Source organism: Somniosus microcephalus, chromosome 1 (assembly GCF_052327205.1).
Source record: "Somniosus microcephalus isolate GS21.2 chromosome 1, FLI_Smic_1.0, whole genome shotgun sequence".
Classification (NCBI taxonomy): Eukaryota; Metazoa; Chordata; class Chondrichthyes; order Squaliformes; family Somniosidae; genus Somniosus; species Somniosus microcephalus.
This window is the reverse complement of record NC_140987.1, coordinates 225,353,683-225,376,979: the sequence shown is the minus strand read 5'-3', so window position 1 is coordinate 225,376,979 and position 23,297 is coordinate 225,353,683. Positions and strand designations below refer to the sequence as shown.

General features: G+C 39.9%; 1 protein-coding gene across 3 annotated transcripts in view; it reads left to right on the top strand.

Moving 5' to 3' along the window:
• Positions 1-22,352, top strand: part of ythdc1 (YTH N6-methyladenosine RNA binding protein C1) — a 44,950-nt gene extending 22,598 nt beyond the window's left edge. For all 3 annotated transcript variants that reach the window (XM_085990878.1, XM_085990889.1, XM_085990886.1), the window contains 10 exons: positions 2,483-2,591; positions 3,893-4,010; positions 9,275-9,359; positions 9,446-9,612; positions 12,661-12,743; positions 17,712-17,748; positions 17,842-17,881; positions 17,998-18,063; positions 18,855-18,989; positions 21,410-22,352. In XM_085990878.1, the coding sequence (XP_085847004.1) occupies positions 2,483-2,591; positions 3,893-4,010; positions 9,275-9,359; positions 9,446-9,612; positions 12,661-12,743; positions 17,712-17,748; positions 17,842-17,881; positions 17,998-18,063; positions 18,855-18,989; positions 21,410-21,631 (1,062 nt within the window). In that variant the 3' untranslated portion in view covers positions 21,632-22,352. The remainder of the gene's footprint in view (positions 1-2,482; positions 2,592-3,892; positions 4,011-9,274; positions 9,360-9,445; positions 9,613-12,660; positions 12,744-17,711; positions 17,749-17,841; positions 17,882-17,997; positions 18,064-18,854; positions 18,990-21,409) is intronic.
• The last annotated feature ends 945 nt before the right edge of the window (positions 22,353-23,297 follow it).

Genomic DNA, 23,297 nt, shown 5'->3' with positions numbered 1-23,297 from the left:
GGGTATGCAGGGCGAATAACATTGAAAAATCTCTTCCAGTACACATTGGCTGTGAGCATGAGGGGTGAGCCTGTTGCATATACAGCTCGAGCAAGGCACTCCTCTGCATTCTTCTGGCTATGGTTATCCATTGTATCAAAGAACCTTCCAAGTGGGCCAGGAGTTGCTGATGATAAGGAGCCTGATGCTGAATGAGAACCATCATCTTCTTGAATGGAAGCAGAGGAACTCTGGGCTGACTGCTGTGAGCTTTGAGTGAAGTTGTTGCATTTGGATAAATGCTGCTGCATCTATGTGGCATTCTTTACATATGGCTTTCTACAGTGTTTGCACATGTACACAGTCTTTCCATCTTTAATGCCTGGGGTAAAATCCTTCCACACATCCGACGGTAAACATGGCATTGTTCTATGCAGAGAAATAAAGGGCATTCATCTCTGTCGAACTGCGGTCGATCAGCACGATTGCAACAGGGTGAGTACATTTTTGCTGATGCTCCATGTGATGGAAGCATGACCTGTACACACACGACGCTACATCACCAATAGTGTATTATTTTGTATATTTTAAATTGAAGGACAACAGAGTTCAACAAGTAACTGGTTTATTTGGTATAAAGTCTGATTTACTTACTGCATCATCACAACATCAGCAGAAAACAAAATGACTTCCCTCAGGACCCCTAACCTGGATCTTTAAAAAAAACTATAGCAGTCTTACAGATGCCTGCAGGCCAATCACAATTCGATACGCAAATATTACAAATAGAGGGAGCTAATCGCTCATCCACTCATCCAACCAATCAGGACACATATTTGTTCACAGTCACACACAAAACTTGTAATTATTAAAACAAGCCAAGTAAGAAGATAAACATATATTGATTAAGAAATTCCTTAATAATTAAGATTCCATCTCTGTTAGTAATTTTAAGAGAGGACCTGTGGGGGGGGGGGGGGGTGGAAAGAAAGAAATACAAAAAAAAACAATATTATGCTAGCATGTGCTTTTTTGGGCAAAATTCCCAAGCTAAACTTCCCGTGGAAAATTTCCGGAAATTTCCCGGAAACTTTCCACCCCTTTGCAACCCTAATTGTGAGCAAAGGATGTGAAGGCCCTTGAGAGGGTGCAAAGGAGATTTACCAGAATGGTTCTGGGGATAGGGGATCTTGCCTACAAGAACAGGTTGGAGAAGCCAAATTTGTTTTCATTAGAGCAAAGGAGGTTGAGGGGTGACTTGATAGAGGTGTACAAAATTATGACAGATTTGGATAGGCTAGACGGGGAAAGGCTGTTCCCACTAGTTGATGGTACAAGGACTAGGGGACACAGATTTAAGGTTTTGGGCAAGAGATACGGGGGGGGGTGTGAGGAAAAACTTTTTTACGCAGCAAGTGGTGAGGACCTGGAATTCGCTGCCGTTGGAAGTGGAGACACTCAATGTTTTCAAGGGGAGACTGGATAGGCACTTGAGGGAAATAAACTTGCAGGGCTACGGGGATAGAGCGGGGTAATGGGACTGACTGGAAAGAGCAGGCATGGACCGAATGGCCTCCTTCTGTGCCGTATGACTCTGACTTGGATACATTGCACTCGGCCCCCTCATCTAAGTCATTAATAGATTGTAAATAGCTGAGTCCCAAGCACTGATCCTTGTGGTACTCTCACTAGCTACAGCCTGCCAACCAGAAAATGACCTGTTTATTCCTACTCATTGCCTTCTGTCTGTTAACCAATCCTCCATCCCATGAGCCCTATGTTTGTGTGCTAACCTCTTGTGTGGCACCTTATTGAATGCTTGTTGAAAATCCAAATACACTACATCCACTGATTCCCCCTTCTCCACCCTGCTAGTTACTATCTCTAAATTCTTAACCGATTGTCAAACACTATTTCCCTTTCATAAATCTGTTGACTCTGCCCAATCCTATTATGATTTTCTAAGTGCCCTCACCACGTCCCTAATAATAGATTCTAGCATTTTCCCTACTACTGATGTCCGGCTAACTGACTATAGTTCCCTGTTTTCTCTCCTTTCTTGAATAGCGGGGTTACGTTTGCTACCTTTCAAGCCGATGTTCTAGAATCTAGGGCATTTTGGAAGATCACAAACAATGCCTCCACTATCTCTTTTAGAACACTAGGGTGTAGGCCATCAGGTCCAGGGGATTTGTTGGCTTTTATTCCCGTTAATTTCTCCAGTACTATGAAGGAAGAGTTGTGTTTTCATGACGAGCCGATCTGTTCCCATTATGCTGTTGGTATAGTTGCCAAAGGCCATCCCCACATAGGTACCTAGATTGGTTTCAGCTGAGAATTATACATTAAGTGTAAACATCCATTGAGTTCAAAAGTTTGCTTTCCAACTTGAGGTTAAAATGTGCCATTCATTGTGATCTGAATATTCCAACAGCTGTGTGGATAATTAACTTTAATATGTAATTTCACCCCCCCCCCCCCCTTTTTTCCCCCCTCCTATTAGGGTGTATGGTCAACGCTGCCAGTAAACGAGAAGAAGCTCAACACTGCATTCCGAGATGCTCGGAGTGTTATACTGATATTCTCTGTTCGAGAAAGTGGGAAGTTTCAGGGTGAGAAAATAGTCTAAGGAAATTGAATAATTGTGTTAATTTTGTGGTGCTTTCTGTGAGGAAAGCAGTTAATACAGCCCTGATATAATTTCCTTTTTTTTTCTTGAAATGGGAAACTTAATATAGAGGAAAACTGTTTTGCCAGAAATCTCTTTGATTTCTTAATGTTAAAGAATTTTATTCTCATGTTTTTGAAGAAATGCAGAAAATGTACAAGTCATTATCATTTGCGTAGAAAACCATAATCCGAGTGAATTTCGTGTTCATACATAATTTTTTTTTTTTAAATCATTGTTCTTTTGAAATTTTCCTGCCCCTGGCCCAGTGGATGTTGTGTAGAACCATCCCAAAAGATCATCTCCACTGGGCACCAGCGTCATTCCATAGATTGCCAACTTTTCAGTTGTATTCAAAATGGCAGTCATATAGACACTTTCTACATGTGCTGTCTGAGAATAGGAACAGGTTGTTGGTGGTAAAAATCAAATGTTTATTTGCTAGATGGGATACTTGTGGAATATTAAGTCAGCGCAATTTCTTACCTGCCAGTATTTTATTTCACCTGCTTGCTCTCTCGCATGCGCTCTCTCCTCACAACCCCCCTCCCCCCCCCCCCCCCCCAAAACTATAATTCCATTAAATATAATTCCATTAAATGTAAACCATTCGATATTTATATTTTTAGTTACAAAGTATTGGCAATAGTTGAGTGAAGGCCTGCGGTGGTCCTGTTTCCAGTGATTCATATCTCTCACTAATGGCTTGATGCTCAAGACAGAATATATTAAGTCAAAAATTCATACCTGAAACTGAATAGAAAGTGAATTAAATGTATAATACATGGTACAACATGAGCATAATGTATAGGTGAATGGAATCTATTAATTGTGTGTAACTTGCTTTTAATAAACATAGATAAGGGATGACCTAATAGAGGTCTTTAAAATTATGAAAGGTTTTGATAGAGTGGATACAGAGAGAATGTTTCCACTTGTGGGGAAGAGCATGACTGGAGGCCATCAATACAAGATCGTCACCAAGAAATCCAATAGGGAATTCAGAAGAAATGTGGAACTCGCTCCCACAGAGAGTGGTTGAAGCGAAAAGTATAGATGCATTTAAGGGGAGGTTAGACAAGCATATGAGGGGAAAAGGGAATAGAGGGTTATGCTGATAGTTAGATGAGGAAAGACGGGAGGAGGCTCGAGTGGAGCATAAACACTGGCGTGGACTGGTTGGGCAGAATGGCGTGTTTCTGTGCCGTATATCCTATGTAATCCTGTGTAATCACTTGTTTGCAGGCTTTGCTAGACTTTCATCAGAATCACACCATGGAGGGTCTCCAATACACTGGGTGCTGCCTGCAGGAATGAACGCAAAAATGTTAGGCGGTGTCTTCAAAATTGACTGGATTTGCAGGTACTGTGAGCTAATAGAAGCAATAACATTCAAAAACATTAAAAGTAGATATTTGAGATGCAGTGTGCTATGGAATGGTGCGATGTGGGTTTCTACTAGCAATTCTGTATATAGTCTGCCCGCTTGGGTTGTGCTGAGTACAAGCTAGTCACTTTATGTTGTACCTGCATGTTAACTTTCAGTGATTCGTGCACAAGGACATCCAGGTCTCTCTGAATACCAACATTTCCCAATCTCTCTCCATTTGTAAAATATTCAGCTTTTTTTATTTTTTTGCAGCGAAGTGGATAATTTCACATTTCTCTGCATTATATTCCATCTGCCATGTTCTTGCCCACTCACCTTAATCGGTCTATATCCCTTTGCAGCCTCTTTCATCCTTTGAACCTAACTTGCCACCTAGCTTTGTATTGTCAGCAAATGTGGATATGCTACACTCAGTCCCCTCATCTAAGTCATTGATATAGATTGTAAATAGCTGAGGCCCAAGCACTGATCCTTCTGGTACCCTGTCATCCTGAAAATGACCCATTTATTCCTACTCTCTACTATCTTAAAGCCATCTAAAAGGCCAACTCCCAGTCTCTTTACATGGAAGTTTCTCCCGTCTCTTTACATGGAAGTTTCTCCCTTCTCTCCTCACAACTTGGACCTCTGACAACAACAGCTTGCATTTATGTAGCGCCTTTAAAATAGGGGAACCTACCATGGTGCTTCAGAGGTGTAATTTTTTTTAAGTTACCCCACCAAAGGAGGAGATATCAGGAGGGGTGACCTGAAACTTGGTCAGAGAGGTGGATTTTAAGGAGGAGAGGTGGGGGTGTCCAGAGTGTGAGGCGTAGACGACTGAAGACACAGCTGCCAGTCGTGGGGCGAAGGGAAAGAGATGCACAAGATACTTGGGATCAGCATCACGGCTCTTCCCTGCATTTCCTCGAATGCTTGCGTGTCTCTTGTGTCTTGATGACCAGAAGTGGGCACTACTCAAGATATGGTTTGACTAGTGCACAATACCATTGCAGCATTACCTCCCCTGACCTGTACTCTGCTCCTTTGCCTTTATAGTTCAGGATTCTATTTGCTTTGTTTGGTGTTCTGCAATTGCTTCACGTGTTAATGATCATATCTACCAAGACCTCTAAATCATCATAATTTAATCAGCAGCAACTTGCATTTATATAGCACCTTTAACGTAAAACAGGAGCGTTATGAAACAAAATTTGACACCAAGCCACATAAGGGGATATGGGGCAGATGACCTAAAGCTTGGTCAAAGAGGTAGGTTTTAAGGAGTGTCCTAAAGGAGGAGAGAGAGGTAGTGAGGCGGAGAGTTTTAGGGAGGGAATTCCAGAGCTTAGGGCCTCGATGGCCGAAGGCATGGCTGCTAATGGTGGAGCGATTAAAATTGTTAATGCACAAGAGGCCAGAATTGGAGGAGCACTGATATCTCGGAGAGTTGTAGGGCTGGGGGAGGTTACAGAATTGGGGAGGGGCGAGGCCATGGGTTCAAATTTAATGAACTTGGGATTGGTGAGTTTCTAGCCACACATGTACCCAAAGTAACAACGTCCCAAGGTGCTTAATGAGTAATACCAATAAAAAAACATTTGACACTGAGCTGGCACTCGGAAAAAGACCCATTTATTCCAACTCTTTGCTTCCTGTCTGCCAACCAGTTCTCTATCCAAGTCAGTACCTTGCCCCCAATCCCATGTGCTTTAACTTTGCACGCTAATCTCGTAAGCGGAACCTTATCGAACGCCTTCTGAAAGTCCAAATACACCACATCCGCTGGTTCTCCCTTATCTATTCTGCCAGTTACATCCTCTCAAAATTCCAGTAGATTAGTCAAGCATGATTTAGCTTTTGTAAATCCATGTTGACTTTGTCCGATCCTGTCACTGTTTTCCAAGTGCTCTGTTACTACATCTTTTATAATGGACTCTAGCATTTTCCCCACTACCGATGTCAGGCTTACCGGCCTATAATTCCCCGTTTTCTCTCTACCACCTTTTTTAAATAGTGGGGTTACATTAGCTATCCTCCAATCTATGGGTACTGTTCCAGAGTCTATAGAATTTTAGAAGATGACCAGCAATGCATCTACTATTTCTAGGGCCACTTCCTTAAATACCCTAGGATGTAGATTATCAGGCCTTGGGGATTTATCAGCCTTCAATCCCATCAATTTCCCTAACACCATTTCCCTACAAATACTGATTTCATTCAATTCCTCCCTCTCATTAGACCCTATGTTCTCCGACATCTCTGGGAGGTTATTTGTGTCCTCTTTTGTGAAGACAGAACCAAAGTATGTATTTAATTGGTCTGCCATTCAATTCCCCTGATTCTGACTGCAAGGGACCTACGTTTAACTTCACCAATCTTTTTCTCTTCACATATCTATAGAAGCTTTTACAGTCAGTTTTTATATTCCCTGTAAGCTTACTCTCAATCTATTTTCCTCCTCTTAATCCCTTTCCCCCTCTGCTGAATCCTAAACTGCTCCCAATCCTCAGGTTTGCTGCTTTTTCTGGCCAAATTTTATGTCCTCTCTTTGGATCTTGTTATCCCTAATTTCCCTTGTCAGCCATGGTTCAGTCACCTTTTTTGTTTTATTTTTATGCCAAACAGGGATGAACAAGTTCTGTAGTTCATCCGTGCGATCTTTAAATGTTTGCCATTGCCTATCCACCGTCAACCCTTTAAGTAACATTCCCCAATCCATCCTACCCAACTCGCGCCTCATACCATCATAGTTTCCTTTATTTAAATTCAGGACCCTAGTCTCTGAGTCAACTAATTCACTCTCCATCTTAATGAAGAATTCATTCATCATATGATCGCTCCTCCCCAAGGGGCCTCGCACAACAAGATTGCTAATTAATCCTTTCTCATTATATAATACCCAGTCTAAGATGGCCTGATCTCGAGTTGGTTCCTCGACATATTGGTCCAGGAAACCATCCCGTATACACTCCAGGAATTCCTGCTCCACAGTATTACTAATTTGGTTAGCCCAATCTATATGTAGATTAAAGTCACCCATGATAACTGCTGTGCCCTTATTGCATGTGCCTCTAATTTCCCGTTTAATGCCATCCCCAACCTCAGCATTACTGTTTGGGGATCTGTATACAACGTCCACTAACGTTTTCTGCCCCATGGTATTTATCAGCTCTGCCCATACAGATTCCACATCATCAGAGCTAATATCCTTTCGTACTATTGTGTTAATCTCCTCTTTAACCAGCAATGTTACCCCACCTCCTTTTCCTTTTTTCCTGTCCATCCTGAATATTGAATACCCCTGGATGTTGAATTCCCAGTCTTGGTCACCCTGGAGCCATGTCTCTGTAATCCCAATTATATCATATCTGTTTACATCTATTTGCGCAGCTAATTCATCCACCTTATTGCGAATGCTCCTCGCATTAAGACACAATGCTTTCAGACTTGATTTTTTAACACTTAGTCCTTTTAGAATTATTATTTACTGTGGCCCTGTTTGATTTACAGTCTTGATTTCTCTGCCTTCCACTTGCTTTTCTCCTTCCTGTCTTTTGTTTCTATCCTTGCTTCCCTTTCCTCTGTCTCCCTGCACAGGTTCCCAACCCCCTGCCATTTTAGTTTAAACCCTCCCCAACAGCCCTAGCAAATACTCCCCCTAGGACATCGGTTCCGGTCACACCCAGGTGCAAACTGTCCAGTTTGTACTGGTCCCACCTCCTCCAGAACCAGTTCCAATGTCCCAGGAATTTGAATCCCTCCCCCTTGCACCATTCCTCTAGCCATGTATTCATCTGAAATATCCTTCTATTTCTACTCTGACTAGCACGTGGCACTGGTAGCACTCCTGAGTTTACTACCTTTTGAGTTCCTATTTTTTAATTTACCTCCTAACTCCCTATATTCAGCTTTTAGGACCTCATCCCATTTTTTTTACCTATATCGTTGGTACCTATATGCACCATGACAACTGGCTGTTCACCCTCCCCCTCCAGAATGCCCTGCAGCCACTCTGAGACATCCTTGACCCTTGCACCAGGGAGGCAACATACGATCCTGGAGTCTCGTTTGCGGCCGCAGAAACGCCTATCTATTCCCCTTACAATAGAATCCCCTATCACTATAGCTCTCCTGCTCTTTTTCCTCCTGTCCTGTGCAGCAGGACCACCCATGGTGCCAGGAAGTTGGCTGCTGCTGCCTTCCCCCCGATAAGCCATCTCCCTCAACAATATCCAAAGTTTGAAAGGGGGATGGCCACAGGGGACCCCTGCACTACCTGCGCCTTCTACTCTGCCTTCCTGCCTGTGCAGCCTTTACCTGCGGTGTGACCAACTCCCTAAACGTGCTATCCACGATGTCCTCCCTATCGCAAATGCTCCAGTATGTATCCATTCGCAGCTCCAGCGCTGCAATGTGGTCTGTCATTAGCTGCAGCTGGATACAGTTACCACACACATGGTCGCCGGGGACAAGTGTCCCTGATTTCCCACATAGTGCAGGAAGAGTATGCCACGGGACCGAACTGTGCTGCCATGACTTACCCTTTAATTAATTCAAATTAAATTAAATCAAATCAATACCACTAATTACGCTACAAATAAATGATATGCTGAAGGGCCCTTGTTTACTACCACTCCCCGCTGCACAACAAAGACCCTAGAAACTTTAAACCACAAAAATTAAGTTTGGGGGAAAAAAGCGAGAAAGAGAGAAATACTTACCTGCTTAATGGTGACGTCACACTTCGATTACTTTTTACTTCTCGCTGCTGCCGCTGGTGTGTCTGGGCCGCTCTCGCTCCCCGCTCTTTAACTCCTCGGTCTCCGCGCTCATTCTCCACCTAGGGCCGCTCTCGTTGCTGCCGTCGGTGAACGCATGTCTTTCTTCTGAGAGATGGCACTGCTCACAATGCAGCACTCCTTTAGTACTGCACTGAAGCATTCATCCCCATCCTTAAGTTCAATCATGGTTGATATTCCTATTCCCTTTATATTTCCAACATTCCTCCTTGTGCCTAGGTGAAGAGGTGAATTGACAGTACAAGTAAATAACCTGTCTTCTTTCAAGGCTGAGAAGACCTAAAAAGTGGGATGAAATATTTTTCAAGAAAAATAAAATTAGGAATAAAAGAAGTAGCTGCATGAAAGGCAGCAAGTTGTTCTATGATCTGTAAATTAACAATTTGCTGTTTCATTTGCATGAGGTTGAATATTTGACCATTATGCTTATTTATATTTAAAAAATTATTTTTCCAGACGTGAGTTGCCATTCACAAAAACAGGGCATCTTGTAAACCTGTGGAATGAAAACAAACCAGTTAAAATTGGACGGGATGGGCAGGTACACAAATCTTAACTTTTCAGACTTACTACAGACTTGAAATTGCTTGCCTTTTTTTTTAGTGTGTCATTGATATTTTTTTGTAGGAAATTGAACCTGAATGTGGCACACAGCTTTGTCTTCTGTTTCCACCGGATGAAAGCATTGACTTGTATCAGTTCATTCATAAAATGCGGCACAAGAGAAGAGTGCATTCTCAGCCACGATCAAGAGGGCGGCCTTCTCGGCGTGATCCTGTCCGGGAAGTGGGAAGGTTAGAAACGTTCTTTGGACTGATAGTAGGCACTTGTATTGGAATAACATGATGGAGCACTAAGAGTCACCATTCATGGTACCAGCGATACAGAAGATCACTTTAAAATCCTCATGCCAAGCTGCATGGACTAGTCTGTGGCTTCAGTGAGGATTGCACAGCCTACCCCTGACAGCTGTGGGTGCTTTCGCAGTGGCTTTTCGTCTTCAAGAGTAAAAGAGTGGAGCCATACGTGGTTAAAGCATAAATGTCCAGAATGAACTGTAATAAAGAAATGGGGTGATTATATTCTTGTTTCCAATATGAGTACAGAGAGTGGTACATCCTGTACATATACTGGGGTGGAGGGAGTTTGAGGTATTGTGTCGAAGTAATTAAATCTTGGTGTGGTAGGTGGAGTGTAAATTATATATTTTTAATGGTAAACTTGCTTTTATAATATCTTGTGAAAGCCTTTTCTTTCAGGTGTATTCCTGTGGATAATAATGTGCTCTGGGACTTTAAAAGGATCAGTATCTATTAATTTTGCAGAAGATGACATCACATTTTGGGTTAAGTTATTTAATCTTGGTCAAGAAGAGCATTAAATATGGGACTCTTTCACTTGGTGCTACACCCTGGTCACCGTGACGCATACACCTATTGAAAGTATTCCTTAAAAAAATTAGTCACAGTGAATACATTTCCATCAAGCTGCTGAGCTTCTGAAAGCATCCACGTGGTTAGGTTTTTTTTAAAAGGGAAAAATCGATGGCCCTTGGAGACCTGGCAACAAACCAGAGAGTGGATGTTGCTGAGTCCGTGTGTGATCTTCCTAGATGTCCACAGTGCCTCTGGACTTTTACAGTTTGAAGCCACCTCGCTGAGCACTGCTTATGAACAGTATACAGTTTCCCTCCTAATCCTGGGGGGAGAAAATGGGTGTTAACACGGTGAAAAAAAGCGGAGAATTTCAAAGAACTGATGTAACCACTCTGCTTAGTGCTTTTGCCTGTAGCCAACTACCAAACGACAGATTTAAGTCTTCCAATACCCTCCACTCTGTCAAAGGACTATGGATTGATGTAGTTTTCTGGGTTGCAGCCTTTGACAAATGTTTCCTTTTATGAAAAGCACCTGTGGTAGGTAGAAAATAATCCAACGGTGGCCCATTTCATTGATGTAGTGGACTGTCGATTTAGGTAGGAGGAAACCTGGCAGTGCCCTTCTCTTTGTGGCTATTATGGACTGTGCGGCCAGCTGTCTTTTGAAGTTATGAGCCAAGGGGTTCACTGTGCTATTTTAAAGGTCTTTGTGAATGGAATTTATTTTTTTGCACTGGACTGCAATAGCATTGCTACCACAACACCTCTACTCAGCCTGCCAGGCCCTCCTTTTATGTTTGTGGCTCACACATCATAAGTCATTAGTTGGGACTGCTTTATGAACTTTACTGTCAAATTAAAACCTTCGTTGCGTGGTCAAAAATCAACTACAAGAAGCGGTATGTTCCTCCTTTAACCAGCATTTTTATATGAACTTGCTGTTGTTGCCCTTGTTTTGTTTTGAATAATGGGGTGAGGAAAATCCACTTTTTCTTCATTACTCTTGAGTTACTGGGTTGATGCATCCTGTTAATTTGTTACTGTGAGCCAACTTTCATTTTCCAAAATATCAAACTATAATTTCTTCTTAGTCAAAACTTGGTAACCTATTTAGACATTGGATTAATCAGCTACTTCCTTATTACCAATGCATGCATACAGTTTCAAACTTTTGCTCTATTCAAATAGTTAATAGGCATTACCCGTACATTTGTAATGTCAAATTTGGTAGTTGTACATTATCATTTTGGAGCTTTAATGCAAATGTTGGTTAATCTACAATGTGGAGTTGCTGTCCAGAAACTAACTGCTTGCATCTCAATTCAGTAGCAAGAATCAACGTAGTATTAATGAATTTTTCTCACCGTGAAAGCTTTTTTATGCTTAATTTTTTGATTTTAAATAATATATAAAAACATATGCAACAGAAAGCTGGAGAAAAGTAATTATTTATTATGAATATAACTGACATCATCACCTTTCCTGGTGCTTTGGGGCTATCATTAAGGCTTCTAAGGCATTTTGTTTAAGGTTTTTGTGTGTTAATGTTTTATCCCCATGGAGGCAATAGGAATCGAATGTGACAAATTGCACACTTGAATGAATCCCATTGTGTGAATAAGATTTGACTTTCTTGATCTGATCACCAGTATTTATTCACTTGTTGCATCCTTAATACAAATGTGAATGTTAAAACTAATAGCGCATGTCCTGTTTAGCAGGAAGAGAATAGGGAAAATTAAGGAGGTTGATTTTTTCTTTCTTGGTAAGCTTTTTTTTTTAAAAAAAGGTTATGTTGTAATTTGAAAGTTGGATCTCGATGGTGTCTTCCTCTTTGTGGGGATAAAATTATGTTTGGACCGCTGTATTTCAAACCACAAGTATAAAATATTTGAAACTATTAACCAGCCAGAGTCATTAATAAGAATGAACAAAAGATACACCCCTTCTTCGTGTTCATGTGGTAACTTGTATTTTGCATTGCAACTTATGAAAATTTGTGGGTTTTTTAAAGTAAGCTTTCTGTTGCCATAATATACGTAATTGCATTAAAACAGAACCATCAGGAAATGCAGCTTGTCACTTTTGTGTGCTCAAATTTGATCAAATCTCACATTTTTTTTTGAAGTTAATTATCTAGTTTTAACTGTAGCGTTTCTGCACTATTTTAAAATGAGTGCTTTAGAAATCCTTTTTTACTGTTTTAATCCTCTTAGCAAGACATCGGATGCACTGAGTAAAATATCTCAAAATATAAAAATCCACCTGATCGAGTTGATGAACTGTTTCATTGTTACAGTAATTCTGATTAATGAAGCACAGGAAAAACCAAACCCATTATATATTTGCATTTCTTGATTGCTACCTTTTTTAAAAAGAGAGTTTTTTTTACATTTTGTCAGCTTTTCAATTGTATCCATCACATTGTTGTTTCATAATAATTCTGTTTACCTAATTTACGTAGGCGTCGAGCAGAAGAATTTGACTCATATAACACCAGAAAGAGACCAAGGATTGACTACCCACCAGAATTCTCTCAAAGACCAGGTCATTATCTTGTAGCATATTAAAATTTTTGAGTTAGAAATGTGGCATTTGAATGAAGTCTACCCTAATTCAACTGCAATTATATGATCTGCAGATATACTTGAATGGACAGAAAGTCAAGTATATTATGCTGCGTAGTTGCGGTCGTGAGTCTGTGTACACTTGCTCAAGTTTCCCATTCAAATCATGCTACATGGAATCCTCACGTTTCCTAATAAATACTAATCATGCATCATAGAAACTTCAGGTAAGTGCAAGCATATTACATGCTGTACAGATTTCTCGGTGATCATTTCAGGTATATGGTTAGTGCTGTTGACTAACGATAATTTGAGATATGTTTGCCAGTTAGTGAAAGCTAAAAAGTGTTGAGCAGATGTAGCCAATATAAAGGTGAGTAATGAAAAGTGAAATACCTGAAGCTTTCAACAACAAGTTAGATAAAGTTAAACCCTTTGAATAATCCAGGTGTAGCTGGTTGAATTCTAAAGCCTGGATATTATAGTTGATTTGAATAGCACATTACTGTTAACTTTTTAAAAATTTGTTCTTGGTATCTAAACAGCACTGACTAAGCGGTATTATTGCCCATTGTGTAGGAGTGCAGTCACATGCACCGTCCCGGTAAATCAGTTGTGATTTTGCAATTTGCTGTGGTGGGATTTGAATTTGCTACCACTGGGTAGCTAGTCCACTGCTGTAAGTACTAGACTATCGTACCTAGTGTTGTTCAACAACAACAACTTGCATTTATATAGTGCCTTTAACGTAGTAAAACGTCCCAAGGCGCTTCACAGGAGTGTTATCAAACAAATTTTGTTACCGAGCCATATGAGATATTAGGACAAGTGAGATACATTTAAAGAATGGCTTAAAGGAAGAGAGGCAAGAGGGAATTCCAGAGCTTAGGGCCTAAGCAGCTGAAGGCACAGCCGCCAATGGTGGTGTGATTTAAAATTGGGGATGCGCACGAGGCCAGAATTGGAAGAGTGCAGAGAAAGGGCTATAATAATAATAATTCATGTAATTATCACTTTGTCATTACCATATGGCTTTTAGTTATTTTCAATTATTTATCCAATTCCCTTTTGAAAGTTACTATTTAATCTCCTTCTGCCACCCTTTCGGGCAGTGCATTCCAGATTACAACAACTTGTTGCGTAAAAAGAAATGTTTCTGCATTCCGCCTCTGGTTCTTTAGCCAATCACCTTAAATCTGTGCCCTCTGGTTACCGACCCTTCTGTCACTGGAAACTGTTGCTCCTTTAAATCCCAAGAAACCCTTCAAGATTTTGAACACCTATCAAATCTCTGCTTAATCTTCTCTGCTCTAAGGAAAACTACCCCAGTTTCTGTAGTCACTCCACGTAACTGAAGTCTTTCATCTCTAGTACCATTCTAATAAATCTCGTCTGCACTCTCTAAGGCCTTGATGTCCTTCCTGCAGTATTATCTTTTGTTAATATCACTCGAATAAAACTTCAATTCTGGTATATGATTGTATTTACAAAATTCAATATAATTTGGATTTTTGGATTGTACTGTACTTAAATTGCCAGATATATCACGAGTTGGAAATATGATTTTAAGACTGATATGTTTACAGCTTTGAATCTTTATCCAATTCAGGAATGCTACACTTTCAGAAATGCTTGTTTAGTTTCTTGTAAACGTAGTGGGTTAAATGCTTTTCACCAATTGCATGGATCCTAAGGAGTGCCAGACAAATATTTTTGAAAGTCCTGTTGAGGATATTGCCTGGTGAGATTCAACACAAAATGGAAAAAAATATAATAATGCAGCAATGGAACCTATTTTTGTTTCTAGTACAAAAGCAAAATAAAAACAGAAAATACTGGAACAACTCAGCAGCCCTGGCAGCATCTGTGGAGAGAGAGAGAAACCAGGTTGACGTTTCAGTTGATGACCTTTCATCAGAACATTGATGAAAGGTCATTGACCTGAAACGTAACTCTCTTTCTCCCTCCACAGTTGCTGCTTGACCTGAATATTTCCAGCATATTTGGTTTCTGTGCCACCTTCCCCACAAGTAATCTTGATAGATTTTATATATTAATGGTCCTTTGGCAGAACTTTGCATCATGTAAATTATTTTGGGAATTCGGGTGTGCAGGTCGACGTGCCCCATGCAATCTTCCACTCATTCACTTTAATGGGCAGATTGTCAGAAGTGTGGCAATCTCTACCCAAATTCCAGAAATATGCAAAAGCAAAATACTGCGGTTGCTGGAAATCTGGAATAAAAACAGAAAGTGCTGGAAATACTCAGCAGGTCATCAATCTGAAATGTTAACTCTCTTTCTCTCTCTGCAGATGCTGCCTGACCAGCTGAGTATTTCCAGCATTTTCTGTTTTTATTCCAGAAATGTGCTACTGTCACGAGAAGTTCTGCACTCAAATCTATCCCCAGCGAACTTGAAACACAGTGCCAACTTGTTATGCTCCAGATGTATAAAAAATCTGTAAAAACCTTTGACACTACATAAAATGGAAGAACCCACTCAGAGGTTACATTTTTAGTTAGTTCATTTTGTTTACAGAAGCTATCTGGCAAAATGAAATACCCTCCTGTTTATTCCATTCTTAGTTTTGCTAGTTTGAGAACTATTGGAAGAGTTTAGGTTTTGATACACACATGCACATATGTGTATTTTATATATACGCACGCGCACACACGCGCAACAGGTCAATTGTTACTTAAAAAGGTTTGAATATATTTCTGCCTTGCTCAGGACACTTGCTTGCTATCCACAAGCCTTACTTCCGGTTGTCACGGTGTTTGGTCATGCTTGTCTCTCGACATTTATCATTATCGATTGCTTTTGCTAAAAATGTTCCTATTTCAAACTTTATGTAGTTGCAGGCTCTGACCACCAGGTGGCGAGCTGATCTCCAGCTCAGTTGCTACCTAGCATAGAAAAAGTATTCATCAACTGACCATGGACAATGCCACAGGCAATTTACTCATTGTTTAAAAAAAATATGTGGAACTTGCTTCAGATTAAGTGGAAGTCTTTTTTGTATTTTTAAGCAAGGACTGTGGCTCCCTAGTAGCATAATGCTACAACTAATTTTATGTAATTAGCTCCACTGAAATGAATGGAGTGTTTCCAACTATGCAGTGATTTCCTAAAATATTGGGTGTTTGGGCTTTGGCTATGAACAGGAGGTTTAAAATGATTAGTAAAAGAGTAAACTAGTGCAGATTAATAAAAGCTATTTCAGAAACCAACGCTTGTTTGACAGCATAGAGTATGCTTATAGAAAAGTTTTCTGAAGTCTGATCTGGAGGCTAAAGACTAACCTGTTATAAGCAAGTGCTAAAATCTGTAAATAGCCTTATTCAGTGAAGTGGGTTGAGATTTGAGTCTTGCGTAGTTAGGTTATCAGTTAGGTACTGCACATTGCAAATGCTGTTCTTGTTTGCTTATCAATTTATTTTCACACTTATGGCATATTTGCCTCAGGCCTCTAACAGTGACAACAAATGCTATACTGTATTAGGAACACCTTACAGATCCACCCAAGAATGTTTTCTCAATATTTAATGGGGCACAAAGGTTAGGTTTAACAGTTTCTCTAGAAATAATTCTAAAAGGGATGATCTTTCTGACAATCTCTAAATTTTGTATTAAAATTTTGGTAATACATTTTTTAAAAAGCAGTGATAAAGCTTAGCTGTGCTTGAAACGACAGTTTCCTATTTGGTAGATAGAGCTCCTGGATTTAACGCTGGTAACCCTATAAACCTGTCTTCATATTATACACCATCGGATTACTACATAGTGGTTATTTTCAAGTTTGGGCTCAGCTTTTTATATTGAAAGTTGGAAGGGGCATGGGTGGGTTAGATGGTTTGAATGATTTTTCATTGCAACCCTGTGTTTCTTTAATTAGTGACTTGTCCCAGTTAAATGCATACTTTTGTTAAATAATTCTTTCAATCAATGCAGACGATGCTGTATTTGGATGAGGGGGTAATTTAAAAGAATTTTTTATGAGGACAGAGCGTTTTAATATGTTATTTCACGTGAGCTGCCTTTCCCCGAGTTGATTGGTTCCCATACTTTAAAATTCCCATTAATGAAAGTGATTCAGGCTAAATTACAAGCCAATAGAATTGCCATTTTCTATTTATTGCAAAGCTGGTTTAAATTTATAATTCCAGTATTCGTGTACCTCTTTGTAATTTTTAGTCTATATAAATTTAGAAATTGTTATAATAATTGGCTTCCTGGTCCCATACCTTGATTTTGTTTTCATTAAGGGATTTATCATAATGGAAGGAACACACTGCAGAAAGCTTTAATGAAATGATATAATTGCTAAAATACTAGGTTAAAAAACCACCTATGGGACCAATTCTGCTCAGCGCTGTTGAACTCTAACTCTTCCAAATCAGTATCTATCAAGGATGTTGTCAGCACTCCCTGCTTAAAACAAAATATTTCGCGTAAGTAAAAGCCAGAATAAATTGCCTGTAGCATTGTCCATGGACAATTACTTAATCTTTTTGATATACAAGATGGATTTGGGAGAAACTACAGAAACTCGTTCGAGTCGTCTCATAGCCAGAGCCTGCATCTACATCATAAGAGTTGACTTGGCAGAATTGAACAGGATATTCTGACCTAGCAAGTGACTGCTAAATGTGATAAAGGCATGACCAAAAGCTGACAACGAAGTATGAGCCCTATGCAAGAGTTTTAATGATCTATCGAACTTTTTAAACTGGATTTCTTGGCCATATTTGGAATCTTGAAGGCTGGTGTGATGATAAAATATTTTTAAATGAATACAGATCTTTGCAGGCTGTTAGTGTAGGTGTTTTCATCGTAAAACGATGAATTGTCTAAATGTGTCTGTTAGCTGTACTAATGTAATGGTTTCCTGTGTAATTGATCATTATGCAAAACTTTGCTTGTTAATATGTTCATATTTGGGCAGGATACATGAAGGATCCACGGTACCAAGAAGTAGAGAGGTAGGTTGCCTAAACTGAACCTGTCAACTCATTTGCATTTTTGTTCCTCTTGCATAAATTCATTCATCATTTCAAAACTTTATATCCCAACAGACGATTTTCCGGCGTTAGACGTGATGTGTTTTTAAATGGAGTAAGTAATTTTCTGTAAAATTTCAAACCTTCGAATCACAGTAACATTCATACTAATTTGTTGGTAATACATTTCAAAGCCCAGTTTCAATCTACAAATACATCTTTTATTCACAGTCCTACAATGATTATATGAGGGAATTTCATCATAGCATTGGTCCACCACCACCATGGCAGGGAATGGTAAGTTGTTGCAAAGGCACGCTTTACTTGATCGAGGACTTTTGACCATCATTGTGTTTTGATTATTTAAATCTGACACAGGCTCTGTATGCCAAAGTGATAGTAATGCTTCATACTTAATTTTTTTTGTCCTCACTTTTTCCATATTCTGTCCTTTCTCTTCCACCCCTCAAAAAAGTTAGCCTTGGTGGGGCAGGTGTGGCAGTTCAAACCCTCTGCCCCTGATCTGACCCCCCCCCCCCCCCCCCCCCCAAGAAAAAAAAATTCTCCATTTTTACCTTGCAACCCAGCCTGACCAAATGTGTCCTCTTTGAAATGCTTAAGTGCAATTGCAATCAAGGTGAAGATTTGAGTTTAGTGTGCTTGCGTTGCAGCTACCAGCCCATCCTTTAAATACTTGCAACCCATCTTTCCATATTGCTTGTATAAATCAGTTATAAAGCAGACTGGATGCTAACTTATCCATCATTCATGTCTTACTTAGCAGTGCCTTTCTACAGTCTGGAGGTGAAGTTATCTTCTTTTGTCCCCCTCCTGGGAAAAGCAAGCTTGACTGCCCTTGGTTTGAGCATAGTGATGTTGGCCTAGAGTCTAATGGAGTCCTATGCTGTTTGCACACTTTCTTGCTAAACGGTTTCTTGTGATTGTGAGCCCTTAGTTGAGAATAAAATGCTGTCAATTCAGTATTGGATGCAACAAATATATTTTTCTACAGTTACTGTAATTTCAGAAAGCTTGCAAATGAAGGTGAGGATGCTGTGTTAACGTTTAAATGTGTTTCCAATTTACAGCCACCATATCCTGGTATGGAGCAGGCTCCACATCATCCCTATTACCAACATCATCCCCCACCACCTCAAGCACACCCACCATATTCTGGACATCATCCAGTCCCACATGAAGCCAGATACCGGGACAAGCGAGTGGTATGTACAGTAGGTGTTCTTTTTGCAAAATTCCTGCAACTATCCTAGTGGTAGCTGATGCTCATTGCAGTAACAACTTATTTCATGTTCGTGTTGCTGTGACTATTACTTAAGCAATGAGTTGGTTGCAGTTAAATGATACAGAAATATAATCAGTGTGCAATACTAACAAATTTTAAGTCAACATCAAGGAGAATATGACTTCAACTAAGATCAGGCACTTTAATCAAATACAATAGGATGAATTCTTCCTTTTATTGAGCCTTTCTTTCTGTCTTAACTTCCCTGCATCATGTTAAGCGAGCGTCTGAAACAGAGAATTTCTTTGGATTGTAGTATTTAATGGCCCAGAAATTCCCTTCGCAGGCCTCCTGCAGGCGGAGGGCTGCGATCTGGAAAAATCTGCGCTTGGACCGGAGGGCATCCGGGAAGTGCAGAGTTCCGCTGCTGGGCCTCCCCAAACTGCCGGTGCGCAGGGCCCACGTATCCCAGAGGCCCAGGCGGTTTGCAGCATCCCTGGGATCACGTGAGCCATGGGGAGCCAACCAGAGAAGGGAATCTCCATTCATAGATTTGACAGGAAGACCTGTCAAATCTATGAATAGAGATCATCCCCAAAACATAGTAAAACTTCAAATAATTTTTTTAAAATCACATTTTTAAAATGACTATAAATGACATAAATTGACTATTTTAAACAAAAAATTTAACGGGGCTAAAAATAAACTTACCTTTCTTTAAAGTATTTTTAAATGATAAATCAGAGAAATTTTTTTTTTCAACTCTTATCCTGGTAAAAGCAGGCATTGTAAGAGTTTTCTGCGGGCGGAGGGTCTCCAAAAAACGGAACGCTCCACCCGCAGAGGCCCTTCTCCTGGGCAGCTGAAGGATCTGTCAAGAGCTTTCTTGACAGATCGGAAATGCCATTCCAGCACATGCACAGTGCATGCCTAAAACCGGCATTTCCGTTGGCCCTACGGGTGAGTACACAGCACGTCTGCCTCTAAGTTGGCTATAACCCCAGGATCTGTGACATCAAAGCCCGTATTGCACATTAGAAAATATTTGGGTTTGATTTTCTCTGCTTTCATGGAAAAGATGTGGCAGCATGGATAGGAAGTTGGCTAAAGGTCAGAAAACAGTAATAGTTAATGTTTTTTGGGTGTGGAAGGAGGTAACTGGTGGTGTTGGCCGGGGGGCAGTGTTACAGCTATTGCTCGTCACAATATGAATAATCTGAACTCGTCAAAATTTACAGAAGATAGAAATAGGGAGCGTGGTTCCATCGCAAGGATTGAAGTCTCATGTTTAACCATGCGAAGAAAAAGGACTCCTTTTTGTTTTTGCACCACTTCATCGCTGTGTCTGGCATTGAAGTACCAACCTGGTTTCTGACACTGAACACCCAGAAAGAAGTTAACCATGTAGTGTTCTAATTACTGCAATTTCTCCTATGTACTCGTGTGCTAGGATTCTTAGTGCTGTCTTCCCTAGTCAAAGAACCACAGTTGTAGTTCAGAACAATGCTTTATAAACACAAGAGTGGAGAGGGAAGTTAGGTTGTTAGATCATACCAATGAATCATTAAATTCAGTTTTATTGTCAGTTTGAACACCTCGGTGTTTCAGGTTTTAATTTAGGATTTCTTAAAAGGGGAGAAGATCGGTTAGGGAAAATTTAGATCCTAAAAGACCTATGTAAATTTGGGAAAATCAGTGAACGCCTGTCTTTATTTTAAGCATGGCTAATATTCAAAATAAGCAAGGGATTTACCAATAAGGTACAGTCAGTCAAGAAAAATCACAACCCACATTTACACTTGACAGATAACACTTTATGGTGCTCACCATCAGACTCATTTAACCTTTAGTTTTTTTTAAATTAGAAGTAAAATTGAAGATCTGTGTTTATTGTTGTGGCTCCAGTCACTTACCTGCCACTGATGGTGGGATATTAAAAACTGTTGGAGATTTTGCAGTTCAATGTTCCCCGTAATTTTTCTTTTGGGTGCGCAGCCCCTTCACAGTTTTGCGTATGCACGCACTTTAACATTGTAAAAGTCAGCCCCGGGCTGCGCGGGACTGGCAGATGGCAAAAGGAATGTTGTTGGTGCAGTTATAATCTCACCTTTTAGTGAAGTGTCTTGGTATGTGACCTGTGCTGACCTATGATTGACCTCTGTCTTAGGGGATCTATGGTAATTGTCAAGTGCACTGCTGCCCTTGCTCCATAACTAGCTAGAGATAAAAGGCTGATGTTTGCTACAGTATAAAAGATATAGTCGTTACAGCAGTATGTTTTGAATACAATCTAAGTCTTGATGAGAAGCGATTCTATTCAGACACAATGTGTTCTAGCTGTGGATCTTTGCAAGGTGGATAATTTCACTTTTTAGTTACAGTTCTCATTCATTCCAACAGCATGACTATGACATGAGAGTCGATGACTTCCTCCGTCGCACTCAGGCAGTTGTCACCAATCGACGAAGTAGACCACGGGAAAGAGAGAGAGAGCGTGAACGGCCTCGAGACAGCCGACGAGACAGAGAACGCGACCGAGGCAGGGAACGTGAACGAGAAAGGGAAAGGATGAGAGAGAGAGAAAGAGACAGAGACAAAGAGCGAGGAAGATATAGGAGATAACTAGTTGGCTGAAGCACTGTCAATTTTTTGTGTTTACAGTAGCAGAAAGATGTTTAGAACTGTTCCTTTTTTATTTTTATTTTTTTAAGTTAAATTACATATTGGAACTTATTATGACCCTTGTACATCTATTGCTTTCATGCATGTGGGACTATATCAACTGAATTTTGAACCCAGAAGCACAGATTTTTGTAGAGGGATGTTTCAGGGGAAGGGGTATGGTTTTCTGGTGACTTATTGTCACCTGTGAATGTTAATGTCTAATCAAAAATATTTACCCTCCATTCAGTTGAAAGCTGTGAGGAACAAATCTGCACTTGGCGTAGACTTTGTTGTATGTAGTTGCACATTGATTAATGAGGAAAATATTGCTGCTAATAAGTATGCAAGTTAAGTATAATGGGCTGATTGTGTGACCTTGTTATGTTGTAGCAAGTAATTTTTTAATAACTCCTTCATTTAGATTTCAACTTTTTTCGGTGTTAATGATGAAAGCAATATTCAAAGACACTATTACAATCCAGTTTTAACTTTTTTAAGAGAAGAAATCCCTTGCTTAATAGCATTTAATCAATGCTAAAGTTCATTATTTTTCTCCCCAAAATTAAAAAAACAGCACGCAGTGGCCTGATAGATTTACTGTATGTTTATGGTAGAAATTGTTATTACCTTTAACTGCAAAACTTTTGTACAAAATAAAAGAGAAAAATGATTACTTTCAGCGTGTGTTGCTTTATTACATAAAGAAGTGTTGAAGAAAGTGATTACTCCCTTTGTACTTTCTAATGTAAAGTGGCTATTCAGATAATGTCATTTGGTATGAAAATGTTTCATGTAGATAGTCTGGACCAAACTTTCTGAATTAATAAATTGTTAAATATGCTAATAAGCTTATTTGCATGTGTAAAAAAAGAGTTTGGATGGTTTTCATTTCATTTTCTAAAGCAGGGACTTCCATCCACATGAAAATACATAAATTGTTAATCTTCAGACTTTTGTTTCTTTATGATGGGGTTCATAATTGTAATCTCAGAATTCGTTTTATTAAAAATTGAAGAAAGTGAACAGGCCTGGACCGTTTGACATTTAGTCCATTGTCCCATGTTCCATGTATGTATAATTGTAAAAATAAAATGAGAATGCATGCAATTGTCCTACACTGGAAAGATCTAGAAAGCTTCTGATTCCCATTGTGTTGGGAAGTTCCAGTGTGCTTAGTAGTTGACTGGCATAGGCCTTCTCTGGTTGTGAACATGGGCATAAAATTTGAGACAGAAACATTCTGGCAGTCAGGTCTTTAAACAGAAGGCTGCCACCACAGGCTTTTGCCCAGACTAAAAAGATTAGGAAGCTGGAGAGTAGTTGGACATTATTTTGGTCACGCATAATGACCTATTAATTACAGAGGATGAACGGCACAGGAACAGGCCATTTGGCCCAACCAGTCCATGTTGGAGGAAAGAGCAAATCTAGAGCACTACTCCCTTAAACCATAACAGTAAGTCAAGGGGATGTAGGTTGAGATTGGCATAGGAACAGGAGTAGGTCATTCAAATGTGGGGAAGTGTGAGTTTGTTATTTTATGCAAAAATAAGTTGTACTAATTGAATTGAGTATAATCATAACTTGCTCTATATGTTCACTTGCTGTCTGAGAAATGAAACGG